General features: G+C 51.3%; 1 protein-coding gene across 1 annotated transcript; it reads right to left on the minus strand.

Annotated features, from left to right (window-relative positions):
• Window positions 1-2,058: 2,058 nt before the first annotated feature.
• LOC136329454 (keratin, type II cytoskeletal 5-like) lies at window positions 2,059-16,039 on the minus strand. The gene is made up of 9 exons (XM_066265627.1): window positions 15,537-16,039; window positions 13,122-13,330; window positions 10,354-10,414; window positions 9,460-9,555; window positions 6,588-6,752; window positions 5,652-5,777; window positions 4,947-5,167; window positions 4,314-4,348; window positions 2,059-2,999 (listed from the first exon to the last, which is right to left on the minus strand). The coding sequence occupies exons 1-9, from the start codon at window positions 16,011-16,013 to the stop codon at window positions 2,791-2,793; spliced, it is 1,599 nt and encodes a 532-aa protein (XP_066121724.1). The 5' UTR covers window positions 16,014-16,039; the 3' UTR covers window positions 2,059-2,790.
• Window positions 16,040-16,492: the final 453 nt, after the last annotated feature.

The raw sequence follows: 16,492 nt of genomic DNA on the forward strand, positions 1-16,492 counted from the left end.
TTTTACAGAGGCAGAGATAGACAGGGACAGACAGACAGGAACGGAGAGAGATGAGAAGCATCAATCATCAGTTTCTCGTTGCGCGTTGCGACTCCTTAGTTGTTCATTGATTGCTTTCTCACATGTGCCTTGACCACGGGCCTTCAGCAGACCAAGTAACCCCCTGCTGGAGCCAGGGACCTTGGGTCTAAGCTGGTGAGCTCTTTGCTCAAGCCAGATGAGCCCGCGCTCAAGCTGGCTACCTCGGGGTCTCGAACCTGGGTCCTTCCGCATCCCAGTCCGATGCTCTATCCACTGCGCCACCACCTGGTCAGGCTCATTTAATTCTTATGATGTCACCATGGTGGAGTTTCTATTTTACAAATGAGGAAAGCAAGGAGCAGAGTGGGTGCACTCCCCCAAGGCTGGATTCGATTCCACTCTTTCTGATGCCACTGTGCCCACTGTTCTGGTGGAGAGAGGCCTGGGTTAGGCATCAGAGGTCTGCTGCCAATATGCATGGCCTTTTCTCTTTCCCTTGGCTTCCCCATTCTATAGATTAGAAGACTAGAACTCAAACACTTCTTATAGAAAATTCGCAGTTTAACTGTGACATTTCACAATGTTTCCTTTTGCATCGTCTTGATTTTGGGTCCCTGTGTGCTGAAGAGGGAAGATTGGGGCCGGGGCAGGGAGGGTTATAGTAAGAGACTATGGGCGATGGTGGGGTGGGGTCTTGTCACATGGTGCAGGGGAAGGGGATTCTTGCTGTGCCTCGGAGGAAGTGTCAGAGCACTAGCCCAGGAGAAAGTGTTAGTGGAGGGAGAGACGCCGTGAACCCAGACCAGAGCGCAGACTCCTTCCAGACTCCTGCCAGAGGGAATAACTGAGCAATGTGGACACGGGACCGCAAACCCCGGACACATCCAGGCCAGAGTGTGGTCTCAAGGGCTGCGCTGGACTCCCTGGAGCCCGGGACCAGAGCTCTGGCCAGAGAGGAAGATAGTTCATTGGAAGGCACTTGTTCCCTAAGGACACCAGTCCAAGGCTGCCCTTTGAATGTGAGATAAGACACAGACTCAGTCAAGACCCAGAGAACTCGGTGACATTTTATTGAAGCTGTTTTAGGAAACGGGCAGGCACAGGGAGCAGGCAGTTCAGAGGCTTTGAACTGACCAGAGCAGGAGTGAATGTTTTGAACTAGTGAACTTTCCCAACCTCATGTCAACAGCAGGCACCAGTCTCCACTTGCCTTGGGAGCACATTTTGTCTTGGCTACACGGCAGGCATTTTGAGGGTTTACAACTCTTCTAACTAAATAGGGAAATCACCCTGTGAAGGCCAGCCTCAGAAAGACGTCTGTGCATCCCTCACTCTCCTGTTCCACTGCCACCCTACCTCTGCTTCCTTTAAGGGGCTGAGCGACGTGTCCCCCAGGAGTACTGATGGGAGAACTGCCTCTCTCCCGAGTGTGCTCTCTCGGGGTTTACCTGTGGGCACGGCATTTAGTGGACTGCTTTCACGAGTGTCATTGTGCCTAATGCTGGGGTTGGGCTAGTACACACTATAGGCATTTCAGAAACAGGAAGATAGAAAAAGAAAGGTCAGGAGAGAGAAACAGCAGGAAATGTATTACCAGACAGAGTGGGGGGTGAAGAGGAGAGGAAGAAAAGAGAGAAATAGGGACAGACTAGAGAGGAGAGGTGGACGGAGGAGACAGATGGTAGAGGATGAGTAGGAAAGGAACGAGGGGGAAAGAGAAGGTAGAAAGAGCGTGGTAGAAAAGGAAAAGGAAAATAAAAAGAAAAAAAAAAACTTTCCAGGAAAGAGATATGGCCAGCACAGAGGAACAGAAGTCCCGAGCCTGGAGGGCTACTGAGGGGGAGGCCGCTCCCAGGGTGGTTCTGACCCAGGCTCACTGGGATCCTTTCACAACTGCGTCGTAGGCACCGTGCTGAGCTGGCTGCCCCACACCTGCACACGAGTCTGCCTTCTCATCCTCATCTCCAGCACATTTCTGTTTGGGCCCTACTTCTAATATTGGCTTACATGAGGCAGATTTGAAAGGGGCTTGGTTATAAAGATCATTTATTGCATTCCCCCCTGGACATGGAGAACTTTTGGATTCTTGATAAAATTATTCCATTCTCCTACAAATAATCAAGATTTGGCAATATTTTTGTGGTTGTTTATTCCTTATTCAAATATTCTGCTGGTGGGAGTTGTCAGAGGAAGTGGCTGGCGGCCTGGGCAAGGACAAAGAAGGAAGGTGGTGAGGAGGCCATAGGCAGACAGGGTTTGCAACACTTCCTGGTCTCAGCGGCCTGCAGGAAAAGTATTCTTTCTGTGCTAAGAAAGCTCACGTGGGAACTCTGGCCTAGACTGCACTCAGCTTTCTTGGAGCACCCAGGTCAATACTAAGCCCCTTGTGAAGGACCTTAGTTGTAGTGTATCTGGGTCAGACAGGAGGAGGAAGGACAATGTACCCCTGCTCTGGAAGCGATGGAAAGGCAAAGATCCTAGCCTAGGCCTTGGTTCAGAGCAGCTGAGTCAGTGTGTGTTAGAATGGATACACGTGGCCACTGGAGGCTTCTGGGATGGGGAGCGAGTGGAGTGCCTCTGCGGACCTGTCTGGAAGTAGAGGGGTTTATGAGGTGACCTTAGAATGCACAGTCCTCTTCCTCACTCCCTGTGCTTCCTGCTGCCAGGACTGATTTTGGGTGGGGTGAGGGGGGTGTCAGCAAAGCGGCAGGCCTCGGGGCTGGCTGGACACCTGGTGGGACAGGGTGGGGGCGGAGGCGGGCAGGGCCCTTAGCTCCTGTAGCTCTTCTTGGTGGAGGAAGTCTTGGAGATGACGCGCACGCTGGAGGTGCTGCCGCCCAAGTTGCGGCCGCTGGTCGAACTGAAGCCCCCGCTGCCGTAGGAGAGGCCGCTGCCATAGCCGCCGCTGTAGCCGCCACTGCCTACACACAGGCCGCTGCCCCCACTGTAGCCTGTGCCCCCCGAGGAGGAGACCACAGCTGTGGAGGGAAGGCACAAGGCACACTGGCAGTCTCCTTCAGTTTCCCAAGACCCACACTCCCCAGGACCGGTGCCCGTGGGGTCCCTCCCACCACACTTCCTTGGGGAACAGGTATCTCCTCAGTCCCCAGAAGCCAGGATTGGAGGGTGGGCATGGTCTCCCTGTCCCCATCGCACTCTGTTGCAGCATGAGCATCTGCACACGTCATCACAATTTTCAAAGCTCTTTCACAGCTGTGACCACACTGATCACAACAGGCCAGAGGGGATGTTATTATTACTATGAGCATCCCCCTGCCACTTTACAGAGGGAAAACTGGAGGCACAGAGATCAAGTGGCAAGCCCAAGGTCCCTTCTGCCAGAAACCAAAGCATCAGGCTCCTGTGCTGTGTTCATTCCTCATCCATACCAGGGGCTCTCACTGAATGGAATGGGAGACCCCACCTACTCTGAGGGGACCAGAGACTCCCATGCTGGAAGAGGCTGGAGGGCCATCCAAATGAACCTCCCCCAGGATTCAAATCCCTTCTACTCTGTCCCTTGGGGCAATTGTTTAGCTTCTGCTCAAATATCAATGCTTGCAGTGACAGGGAGCTCACTGTCCCTAGAGGCAGCTCCCCACAGCCTGTCAAACATCTGAAGATACCTTTTTGACCTCCCCTCTCAGTTCATGTTTCTCTAGGGGAACAATTCCTGTTCCTGTTATTAATTGGTTTCATATCTTCCCCCATCCTGGTTCTTCAGCCTCTCTCCTGTGACCTGACCCACATGGGACCCAAGGGGCTCCACTTCCCATGCCCAGGGCTCAGGGCTTCATGAATGCCACTGCTGAGTCACGTGAGAAGATCCCTCCCTCCCCAGCTGCCTCCCATGGGCTGAGGCCAAGCCAGGTTAGTCTCTGCTCTGTTTGTTAAGTTCATTTGCTTCAATTCTAAATATAGGTCTTTACATTTAACCTGTTTAGTAGCCTCTTGCCAGTTGTATGAGTTTGAGTTCCTGCCAGAACTAGCTGAGAAATCAGGGGTTCATACGGGGGACCCATTGTTGTGTGAGTAGTCCTGTCCCATGACTGGGGTCTCTCCTGTGAGAGACATATGACCTCACTGGGATGGGTCCTGGGGGTAAGGAGTCATCACAAGTCTCCCTTGACCCTACTGGGAGAAAGAGCCAAAGAAGAGAGGTATCTCCCTAAGAGGGTCTTAATGACACCCCCAACCCAGCTCATTCGTTCCCATCATCAAATCCTTGTTAGTGATGCTATTAGCTTTCGCTGTGCCTCCCACTTTTCTGTCACCCCAGGACATTTACTCACAGATGTTCACGGGTCCGACACCTTCTCCAGTGAGCCTGTGGCAGACAGGAGAGAAAGAGACATTTGCTGAGATGTTACAGAGCCCTGGGCCCTTTGTGTTTAGCATTTTCAGCGCAGCGCACTTACTGTGTGCCAGGCACTATGCTTAACAAGCTTTCACTCATCTCGTTAGCTTAAGGAAGTTAATGTGAATCTGTGAGGGGACGTTTAGAAGATGAATTCAGTCAAGGTATGTAGAGAAATGGGGAGAGGGATCCATGCTCATTCGCTAGAGAGGGGCAGTTAGGCTTGTAGGCATCTCTGGGCAACACAGAGCCCCCGGGGGTTGTCCTAAGTGTGGCCTCATTTGTCACATGGTCTGGGAAAAATGGCCCTGATTAGGGCATTTCAGGTCATCATGGGTCGCTTTTCCCTGACACCTTTTACATGAGCCCTCTCTCCTGGGTCCAACAGGAGCTGTGAGAGGGGCTGTGACTGTAGGAGGCCTCCTGGAAGCAGCTGTGCTTGAATTCTGTTTCTACCCTTGGGATTTCTATGTGGGGCCTGGCCCTGTGGGGCTCTTGGCCTCTGCGGCATTGCTGCCGTGCTCTGGTGGGGTCTGCTTGAGCCTGGGTAAGAGGAAAGGTAACCCACCGGCACTCCTCGCCCTCCAGCAGCTTGCGGTAGGTGGCGATCTCGATGTCCAGGGCCAGCTTGACGTTCATCAGTTCCTGGTACTCGCGCAGCTGCCGGGCCATGTCCTGCTTGGCCTTCTGCAGGGCGTCCTCCAGCTCGGCCAGCTTGTGCTTGGCGTCCTTGAGGGCCAGCTCCCCACGCTGCTCAGCCTCAGCGATGGCGGCCTGCAGGGCAGCACACTACCAGAGGGATACAGGAGTTTGTGAACTGGTTCGCAGAGAATTCAGAAAGATGTGGGTTTTAGGATAAAAATATGGAGGAATTTTTTGAAATGGACTTCATGCGAAGAAGGCTGGAGCTTCAGCATGTTTAAAAGTAAGATTAATCTTTGTCTCCCTTGGATAATTTGAGACTTAGCCAGGATAGAGAAACTAATTCGGAGGGGTCCTTTTCTATGCTGAATGTCTCTGAATAGTGGGTAAGTAAAGCAGGTCAGAGTGCTGCCATGGGTGCTTCCAGAGGACAGAGCCTTCCCTAGAGGAATTGATGCTGGACAATATTTAGGAAGAAGGTCCTGACACGCTTGGTGAGGGAGGGGACTGCGCCTTCCTGGGTGGTCGCTCATATAGGGCGGCTTCACTCTGCGTGAGCTGAGTTAGGGCCAGGCCCAGGTCTGCCTGGGGCGGGCCGTGGATCAGGCGGCCTCTGGGAGCTCAGTCCTACCTGCTTCTTCAGGCTGTCAATCTCAGAGCGCAGCCTCTGCATCATCCGGTTCAGCTCAGAGATCTCCATCCTGGTGGTGCGGAGGTCGTCCCCGTGCTGGCCAGCGGACCGCTGCAGCTCCTCATACTGGGGGCAGGAGAAGCGAGAGGCAGGGAGAGCCAAGCCAGAGAAGTGAAGACAGTGGTTTCCTAGGGCCCAACAGGCGTTCAATATGCTGCTTGGAGGGCCCTCCCCGTGTCCCCACTACTCTCCATCAGATCCATCCCCACCCACCCCGGGCTCTGCCTCTCACACTCAGTGTCCCCAGACTCTGCACCACAGTCGGAACTTTCTTCTTGGACCCGGTCTTTTGTCCCTCTCCTTTGACACCAAGTATCTCATTCTCAACCTGTCACTCTCAGATTTAAAAGCTTTTTCACATTTGTTTTTCTTGGTACCGCATCTCATTCCCCAGTGACTCACCAGCTCAGAGTGCTTGCGCTAACCTGGAAAGTCTCACTGTATGACCCATATCCAGCATTTGCCCCCTACCCTCCTCTGAGCTTCTCAGCCCCAGGCAGTTCTACTTTTCTTTTCTGGATCCAGGAGGTTCAGCCTGCCTCTTGTTCCCACCCTCTCTCTCTTATTCCTCCTGGCACTGGTGGTGGTACTGTTCAGCTGTTCCTTGCCTTTCCTCTACAGGACGTTGGAAGTGTGTCCATCCTTCCAGTGGCAGAAGGACTGACCACCTCCTGCCTTCATCTGGCTATTCCCCCAGGTCCTGATGGTGCAGCCTAAGGGGTGCTCAGTGCAGAGGGTAAGCCCTAAGCTAAGCTCAGATAGATGCCTTTGACCCCATCAGATTGAGGCATCTGAGAGGACGAGGCTCTTATCTGCATTGCCTTTGAAATCCCAGTTCTCTAAAATCGTTTCATAAACTTGATGCTGACACCTCACCTTGGTCTGGTACCAGGACTCAGCCTCGGCCCGGCTGCGGTTGGCAATGTCCTCATACTGGGCTTTGACCTCGGCAATGATGCTGTCCAGGTCCAGCTTGCGGTTGTTGTCCATGGACAGGACCACGGAGGTCTCGGAGATCTGGGCCTGAAGCTGAGCCAGCTCCTAAGATGGGGTCCAAATGGGAGACCTGAAGCAGGATGTGCATGTGTGTGTATGTGTGTGCATGCACGTGTGTGTCTTAGTGTCAGGATGCTGTGAGCAGACCCCTGGAACAGCTCTTGGCTTCAAGGGCCTCACTTACCACTGTTGGCGTAGAACACTGCTTAGGTCTACAAGGGCTGGGAAGGACATTATGGAGGTCTCTGGGCTCACTCCCATTCTCTCATCCAGGTATTAACCAGGCCCGACCCTGCTTAGCTTCTGAGATCAGATGAGATTGGGTGCGTTTAGGGTGGTATTACCATAGACAACATTTTATTCAGTTTAGAGAGAAAAGAGCAGAGAGCAGAGAGAGAGAGAGAGAGAGAGAGAGAGAGAGAGAAGGGGGGAGGAGCAGGAAGCATCAACTCCCATATGTGCCTTGAACAGGCAAGCCCAGGGTCTTGAACCAGCACCCTCGGCACTCTAGGTCGACACCTTATTCACTGCACCACCACAGGTTAGGCTCACTCCCATTCTTTATCATCAGCTCATCTGCACGGAGGGAGCAGTAGTACGGGCAATCTAGCCTCTCTGTCACTCTGGTTGCCAAGGAAATGCACCTTGTTGCAACCTGTTAGTGCCATGATGTCTCAGGTTCTGAGGAGAGCACAGCCTTTCACACCAAATAAAGAAATCATCTTGTGAAAGAAAACTAAATCAGAAGGAGCCAGAAAGCTTTGTTGCATCTCAATCTTATTTCCTAACTTGGCTCCTCCCAGCTCCTTGGGGATGGGAAATGGAAATTTGCTGGAAATGGCAGAAAGGGCACTGGACTGAAAAACTCAAGACTTGGGTCTGCCAAGCATTTTAAATAGCATCTCTGAGTCTCAAAGAGGAGCATCAAATAAATCCTTGCCCATGTAAGATGATTTTTGAAACTGTAAACCCACAGTTAACCTGTTAATGATCACTCCTCAGATCCATCTAGAGCAGTGGTTCCAAAACTGTGATCCATAGACCAGCACATCAGCATCACCTGAGAACTTGGTTGAAACGCAACATTTTGGGCTCCAGCCTCCACTCGCTGTCTCAGAATTGGTGTTTCATTAAGACTTCTAGAAGATTCTGATGCATTATAAAATTTCAGAATAACTTCTAAATCACAAATCTTAAAAATATCCCTTCTTTTTTTTTTATTATTAACAATTGGTTCATGCATTCCCTGATTCAAGAAATTATTTCGTCTTGTCCTGTAATTTGTTTTTCCCAAATAACTTTTTTTTTGCTGCTAGCTGACATAGCTTATGGGTCTCAACCCAGGGGCTTGTTAGACTGTGGGCTAGTTCAGAATTAGGAGCCAGCACCACATTGGTTGTCAGCATTAAAGTGAATAAGCAGAGAAAATGATGCCTTTTTTTACTCCATGTGGGCTGTTGGATGGTCACTCAACCCATCTAAAGTCACAGAGCTGATGTTCCTGCTCCTGGAACAACATGACCAACTTCTGTTGGGGACCAAACATATGTAATGCCCTGAGGGTATCACGGGTCCTTACCAGGCCTATGTAGAAGCACATAGTGTTCCCTAAACTCTCTCCTGGACATCACTGATCCCATCTCTGCCACTCTCCCCCCACTCATTCTACTCTAGCCACCTTGGCCTCTTCCTGGCATTCCTTGGTCCTTAGTGCCTTTCAGTTCTTCTTCAGACATTGTTTGCCATCTGCCTTGCCATTGCTCCTTATTGTCATTCTTTTTTTTTTTTTTCTGAAGTTGGAAACGGGGAGGCAGTCAGACAGACTCCCACATGCGCCCAACTGGGATCCACCCGGCATGCCCACCAGGGGGCGATGCTCTGCCCATCTGGAGCATTTCTCTGTTGGAACCAGAGCCATTCTAGCGCCTGAGGCAGAGGCCATAGAGCCACCCCTAGCGCCCGGGCCACCTTTGCTCCAATGGAGCCCTGGCTGTGGGAGGGGAAGAGAGATACAGAGAGGAAGGAGAGGGAGAGGGGTGGAGAAGCAGATGGGTGCTTCTCCTGTGTGCCCTGGCCGGGAATCAAACCCGGGACTCCTGCACACCAGGCCGACACTCTACCACTGAGCCAACTGGCCAGGGCCCTTATTGTCATTCTTTTCATTGTCCCCATTGTGCCTGAAATGGTATTGTGTCTCTGACGCCTGCCTCCCCCACTGTAAGAGAAGCTCCAAGACTCAGAAGACTCATTGTGTCTGCTCAGTGATTTGCCAGCAGTTTCTAAGAACAAAGTCTGGCTCTGAACAAATCATATCTTCAGGAGAATCAGGCAATTGTCTTGTGCGCTCCTAGCAGCACATGAAGGCTCACTAACGGTCACTTGATTGCATAATTGCATCATCCTGCAGCCAAGAATAACAGGTAAATTTAAGCTGAAGTCAGTGAGCCGGGTTGCTTAGACAGTTCTGTGGAAACCACATGTAATTCAACGGCAGGCAGTTCTTTTGCCTGACCTGTAGAACATGCTCGATCCAGGTAGTCAAGGTTAAATTTCTCATCTCGCCGGACCCACCAGCTACCCGATGGAACCTCATTTTCTCCCTTGGTAGGGGAAGCAGCTCTACTCCATGAATTCCAACCCAAGGATGAGGTGGGGAGCAGGGAAGGGAGTAGAGCAGGAGCTGGCAGCCTCTGCCCAGCCAAGGCCACCCAGCCTGCAGCCCCTCTGAAGGGAAGCTGTGAGCCCTGCTTACCGCATCGTAGAAAGCTCTCAGGAAGTTGATCTCATCCATTAAGGCATCTACCCTGGCCTCCAGCTCCACCTTGTTCATGTAGGCGGCATCCACGTCCTGAGCATAGAACATGCTGTCACTCTGAGTCCTACCTGGTCTGGGCTAACCAGTCCCTCTGTTGGGCTGGATAACTTCAGCTCCCAGGGATGAGAGCAGTTCTTTATTCCAGGCTATGGAGTGGGACTGGCAGGGGGTTCCAAACTGTGTGAGGACCAGGGCTCTCAGGGTACGCCCGCCAGCTCATCAGCTGGTGCCATGAGGAAAGGTTTCCTATGTCTCCTCCACGAGGGGAGGACCAAACCATTCTAGCCCTTGGGCTCTCCTAGCCTCTCCCTGAGGCTTTCAGTGGCTTGCCCTCCTCTTCACACTCTCTGCCTCTTCCTCCCTTCGTATACCACTGCTCCATTCTTCCTCCTTAAGCTTAACTCAGGGCTGGTTCTCCCCTCCCTTAGCCTGCCCCCACTAACCAGGAACGTCCAAATCTCTGTGGAGCTAATTCCTGTCCTGCACCTGTCCTCCAAGCCTGCCTTGATGTCCTGGAGACCCAGCCCAGCATAAGGCCTATTTTGCTTCACCACTCCCTGCACTGAACTGCACGTGGGGAGGGGGCTGGTGTTGTGATTGATGGCTTGGACTTTGAAGCCCTGGATTCTGACTCACTTTTGATTATCTGGGTAACCTGGGGCAACTTGATTAACCTCCTGAGCCTGAGTTTTTTCACTACTAAAGTAAAAGCTGCTTGCAAGATTGGTTGCACAATAAAGCCTTGTACGCAAGGCCACTAGCTTAAGTGGCAGCTATCACTCCTGGAAGGGGCTGCCTGGGGGTCAGAAGAGAGTATCCCTGCCCCCTCACCTTCTTGAGCACCACAAACTCATTCTCCGCCACTGTGCGCTTGTTGATTTCTTCTTCGTACCTGTGGGAAGAATCAGACGTGGTTGATGTTAAGAGCAGGGGTTCTGGGGGTGAGGTCAAACTGTGGGTCTCTAAGTGGCAGCGATGGGTCTGAAGAGCAGACCTGGAAAATGCGCTGCTACAGCACAGCTGTCCTGTTACACATGTGCCCCAAATCTCATGACAATGCACACCCACTTACCCCTGTCCAAACAAAGCTCAAAACCCAGACAACAACAAAACAGAACCAGCCCTCATTCTTTCTGAGCTTGCTTTCCACCCAGGTTTGCTTCTTAGAGTGCTTAGGCCCCATAAAGGGGCGTGCGTGTGTCTTGTATACCCAATGGTCTTGCCCCAACCCAAACAGAGGCCACGAGGGGAGGAACAGAGTGAACAACAGGAGAGGGGCAGTTCTAGGCCTCAGTGGCTTTTGCATCCGATGGTGCCCTCATGTCTCTCTGTTTTGTTCTCAGCTACACTGACCCTGGCATAGAAGCAGTCTTCAGGCTAATAGGAGGGACCCATCCCTTCTTCCATTTCCTCATTCTTCCATCTTCCCTTCGGCAGCAGCCACCCTTCTCTGCCCACTGCTCACTGATCTCTGGGAAGGGAGTTGCACTTCTGCTCTAGTGGCCCATTTCCCACCCAACCTTTCAAAGTATTGGGCAGTCCCTCCCTCTCAGTGGCTCTGGGCTGCTGTGATTGGGGCTTTGCTCCTCTACCTTCCAGCTGAGTGACCCTTGGCAGGTTACTTAACCTCTTATAGATGCCCTTTCCATCTATAAAACCACAAAGAACTTCCCACATGATATATATATATCTCCAGATATCCCCTGCTGGTATATTGCTTCTGTTGTCCAGTAGGATCTGAGACGAGCTCTTTTCTGCCAATTGACTTGGTTTTCTTTTTCTTTGTTTCCTCACATTGCCTTTTTTTTTTTTGTTTGTTTGTTTGTTTTTTTGTATTTTTCTGAAGCTGGAAACGGAGAGAGTCAGTCAGACAGACTCCCGCATGCGCCCGACCGGGATCCACCCGGCATGCCCACCAGGGGGCAATGCTCTGCCCCTCCGGGGCGTCGCTCTGCCGCGACCAGAGCCACTCTAGCGCCTGGGGCAGAGGCCAAGGAGCCATCCCCAGCACCCAGGCCATCTTTGCTCCAATGGAGCCTTGACTGTGGGAGGGGAAGAGAGAGACAGAGAGGAAGGAGGGGGGGGGTGGAGAAGCAAATGGGCGCTTCTCCTATGTGCCCTGGCCGGGAATCAAACCCGGGTCCCCCGCACGCCAGGCTGACGCTCTACCGCTGAGCCAACCGGCCAGGGCATTGCCTTTTCACTAAACATGAACATCTGCTCTTTTTCTATTTCTATGCAACTGTCCTGTCTTCTGTGTTTCCCAGCTCACAGGCCCCTCGGCCAGAGGGTGAGCACCATGCGGTCCTGCACAGGCCTCTTAGATACCTGCTGCAGGAACATTGCCATCGTTAATAGGAGTGCACTCTTCAACAGACACCACCCCATATCCATCCTCTGTGCCTCTACTTCTCAACATCAAGCTTTTATCTCCTCCTCCAGGAAGCCTTCTTCGATTGAAACATTGTTATTCCACATTTGCATATATATGATAAATTATCCATCTATACTTGCTTTTCTTATTACTTCACAGATATACCTAAACATCAATACAGTAAAAATATAGGTAGCTAACACTTATTAACAACTTACTATGTGCCAGGCACTGGGCATCAAACTAGTTTACATGCAAGTTTTGATTTAATATTCTCAAGTCCCCTTTAAGGTGGGTACTATTAATATCCTCTTTAACAGTCAAAGGAACTGGGGCTTACAGAAGTTAGTTTTCTTTAGATCTTTCAGCTAGTAAATGGTTGAGCCAAGATTTTAAAGCCACTGACTAGACTCTATATTGCTGTCCAATAGAACACCCTGTGATCATAGAAGTACTCTGCATAGCATCCGTTAGCCACAGGTGGACTGAGCACCAGAAATGTGGCTAGTGAGATAGAGGAGCTGAATTTTAAAGTTCATTCAATTTTAATTATTTGCATTTAAATAGGCACACGTGGCTAGTGGCTACCATGTTACACAACTCTCAAGCCTGAACTCTTACTATAGAACACAAACAGTAACTAAAACTCCTCATCAAGTGACTTATTTTGTTTTGACCAAACCAATTAGAACTAAATTAGAACAATAAAAATAAGAAATTACTCATGTTTATAGGCACAAGCATACTATTATGTTTAGTGGTGTGTGTTTCTATATATAGTTCTTTTTCCTCTGTTCTCTGCCCCTTGGCCAGAGTTGGGGTAAATGCATGGACATTGTATAAGTTAGCAAAGGGACTACTGAGTTGAACAAATGTGAGGGTGAGATTTTATAGGTTTAATTGTTAACTCACACGTTGCCACGGTATAAACTTGGATGAGTCAGTTAATCTCTCAGAGCCTTACTTTCCTCATCTGCAGTATTTATCAGATTGTTGTGTGTATCAAGCTATCTGTGCTCACGTTAGTTATCATCCCATATAACCCCCGCTGCTCCCAAAGCCCCACCATCCTTGACCACAGGGTCCCAGTTCATCTTCTGAGTCCACCTCGGTGCCCTAAGTGTGTGTCCCATGTCCCCACTAGACTAGACGCTTTTGGGGAGCAGAACCTCTCCGGGAGCCTCAGGGCAGGCCCTTCCCAGGAGCTGGCTGAGGGCCCACTCACTTGTTCTTGAAGTCCTCCACCACATCCTGCATGTTCTTCAGCTCCATCTCCAGCCTCCCCCGCTCCCCGCCCAGGCTGTCCAGCTGCCGCTTCAGGTTGTTGATGTAGGCTTCAAACATGGGCTCGATGTTGGCCCTGGTGGTTTTATGCTCCTGCAGGAGGCTCCACTTGGTCTCTAGGACCTTGTTCTGCTGCTCCAGGAACCGCACCTGTGCGAGGCAGAGGTGAGAAACTGTGAGGGCTTCCTTGCAGCAGCCTCCCAGAGAGCTCTGGGATTCAGGACACCCAACAGTGCAAGGGTGGGTGGGTGGGGGGGGGCTGTAAGATCTCCAATTCCAGGTGACGGGCTCTTCTTCCTCAGCCTGGAAGAAGGCTGACATGTAAAGAGCCAAGCAAATGTAGGTGCCATGGACCTGGGAGACAGGTGGCGGCTTAGTTTGGAGGTGGGAGCAACAAGGAGGGCCAGAGGGGGCTGGAAACTCTCTGACCACACTAAACCCTGCTGATGTGTGCTGCGTGGAGAAAAGGACACTCCACCATCACATTGCTAAGTGAACTTTGATTCCCATTAAACAGACAGGAGGTTCTTGGCAGAAAATTCAACCTATTTTCTTTCCAACAGGATTTCTTGAGATCTAGGATCTAGTTGCCCACACACTCCAGGAATGCTGGAATAGGTCTCTGTAGGGTCGTACTGAGGGGGGCAGGGCACAATCCCAGCCTTGTCCCTCTAGCTGTGTGGCCTTGGCATGCCTTTTCCTGTCTCTGCTCTCTTAGGTCCTCTGTGGTTTTAGTGCTACAAATTTGGTTTTCTTGAATTGCACTTATTTACCACTCAGTCTGGAAAAATATGCAAAACATTTCTCTCCCTAAGCAAAGTCCTTCCATTAAGAATAGCTGGAATGACACACAGCCTCGGTGAATGAAGAAACAGGGCCTTTAAGACTTCGGAGATGGCAATGTACATGCAGAAGAGTCACTGACAAAACACACCTACCCCCCCCCCCCCAGGAGAGAAGGCAGTCCTGGCTCTGAGCCCATCCCTCGTTCCAACCCTTTATTTACCATGTTCCCTCCAGATGGACCTAGGAAAAGGAGGGCCCACATTCTTTCCTTCAGAGCCAGGTTCCTGAAAAATCTCACAGATGTTGATGCAAACACCAGGCCCAGTGGGTGACCTAGTGATAAAATTAAAGAACCACTGCCTTAGTGGTTAGGTTTTACACATTTAAAGATCTGGGTCAGTATGATGAGGCATGTATGGGCTCTTAGACCTGCAAAGGCACCTTAGAGTCCATCTGTCCAAGCCAACCAAGACCTGAGAAATCAGTGATTCTTCTAGGAGTAGAGCCAAAAATAAGACCTGGGCTGGTTAGTGCTTTTTGTTCTAGGTCCCAGGCGTGGAGTCTGAGTGATCCAGATCCCTGTATTGGTTCTTCCCGGGCAAAAACAAGCAGCTCGGGTGTGACCCAGTGGTGATGCAAAACAGAATCCAAAATAGAATGATTTCTTTTCCCAAACTGGGGAAATCCCTAGGATTCCAGGCCACACAGCAAGGGGACCCAGGGCTGAAGTCATAGCTTTCTTCTCTTCAAATAACTGAGTGAAACAATCTGAACCGCCCCTCGCCAACCACCCAGCTTGCCAGACGTAACCAAATCACTAATGAGGTTGCCACAGAAGGAGTTGCTGCTTTTAAACTGGACACAAAAAACTGACCTCGGCCCACTTCCGTGAACTGAACTTGTAACCCTATCTTTCTTTTACCCCTTTCCCTCCAACCTGATTCCTTTTTACTGTTTAAGCCCAAGACGTGATCACTATCTATCAAAATAGCAGTGTCCTTGTAGTGGGTCAGAAAGCTCTGGAGCCAGCCTGACCAGGAGGTGGCGCAGTGGGTAGAGCGTTGGACTTGGATGCGGAAGGACCCAGGTTCGAGACCCCGAGGTCGCCAGCTTGAGTGCAGACTCATCTGTTTTGAGCAAAAGCTCACCAGCTTGGACCCAAGGTCCCTGGCTCAAGCAAGGGGTTACTCGGTCTGCTGAAGGCCCACGGTCAAGGCACATATGAGAAAGCAATCAATGAACAACTAAGATGTTGCAACGTGCAATGAAAAACTAATGATTGATGCTTCTCATCTCTCTCCATTCCTGTCTGTCTGTCCCTGTCTATCCCTCTCTCTGACTCACTCTCTGTCTCTGTAAAAAAAAAAAAAAAAAAAAAGAAAGCTCTGGAGCCAGAAGGTGGACATTTTTCTGCTCCCACTTCACAAAGTGGAAAACCACCACCTCCTCCATTCTGTCAGTGGTCTCCCCGCTCCCCAGGACCTCAGGCCTTGGGCAAGTTTCAGTTGACCTCAGAAAAGTGCAGAAAGCGGTTTCCCTAACATTTCTGGTGGGAACACCTGCCTCTCACCTTGTCGATGAAGGAGGCGAACTTGTTGTTGAGGGTCTTGATCTGCTCCTTCTCTTCCTTCCGCACCCGCTGGAGGGAGGGGTCGATCTCCAGGTGGAGAGGGGTCAGAAGGCTCTGGTTGACAGTGACCTCCTGGATGCCCCCAGCTCCAAGATTCATCCCACCTCCGAATCCGTACCCGCTGTAGGCTCCCCCTGCCCTGTACCCTGTGCCAGAACACAGCCCATGCCCAGCACCGCCAAAGCCGCCCCAGCCTGAGCGGTAACCCCCGCCGACGGAGATTCTCTTGCTGCCCCCTAGGCCATGAAGGCTCCTGGTCCCAAAGCCACCCCCAAAGCCACCCCCGAAGCTCTTCCCGCTCTGGGTCACAGAGACAGAGCTGAAGCGGGGCCGGCAGCCCGGGAGAAGGTTCGCAGAGGAAGCACTGAAGTTCCGAGTGCCCCCCGACTTGATGGTGGTGGAGGACCGCTGGGTCATAGTGGGAGCTGGTGCCAGAGGGTCAGAGGAGTGAAATGTCAAAGGGAAGAGGAGCCTTCAGAGTCTAACTCTCCCGATGTTTCCTTGACTTTTATCCCTTTCAAGAACTGGGCTTGGCCAGAGAAGATCACAGACCACTGTATTGAGTTCATCTCAATGGCATTTCTGGCCACGGCCCATCTTTCTGCCCTGCTAATCATCCTGGGAACATCCTACCTAGGGCAGGACTGGGCCTGGGCATTCAAGCCTGGGGCAGGCCTGGGTCCGGAGACCCCCGCCTGTGGGCACTCTGCCACATGCTGGAGACACTCCCACTGCTTCTCATCTGATCCTCCCTTCCTGATTTCCAGGTGCTGGACTCTGAACCCGAGTGCTTGACCATACCCTTTCTGTCATGGTCACTTAGAAAGAATCTCAATTTCATTGAGGAGTCACTCTTTGCAAGACCATTTGGCAGGTCAGTTGCAAGCACTGTGTCA

Source organism: Saccopteryx bilineata, chromosome 1, assembly GCF_036850765.1.
Source record: "Saccopteryx bilineata isolate mSacBil1 chromosome 1, mSacBil1_pri_phased_curated, whole genome shotgun sequence".
NCBI lineage: Eukaryota > Metazoa > Chordata > Mammalia > Chiroptera > Emballonuridae > Saccopteryx > Saccopteryx bilineata.

Bases quoted from the DNA above. Each gene is read 5' to 3' on its own strand.
- LOC136329454 (XM_066265627.1), bottom strand. From the start codon at position 16,013: ATGACCCAGCGGTCCTCCACCACCATCAAGTCGGGGGGCACTCGGAAC. The intron at 13,331-15,536 runs GTGAGAGGCAGG...TGCCTCGCACAG, and splicing joins TCGCCTCCTTCATCGACAAG to GTGCGGTTCCTGGAGCAGCA. The intron at 6,753-9,459 runs GTAAGCAGGGCT...ACCCCATCTTAG, and splicing joins TGAGAGCTTTCTACGATGCG to GAGCTGGCTCAGCTTCAGGC.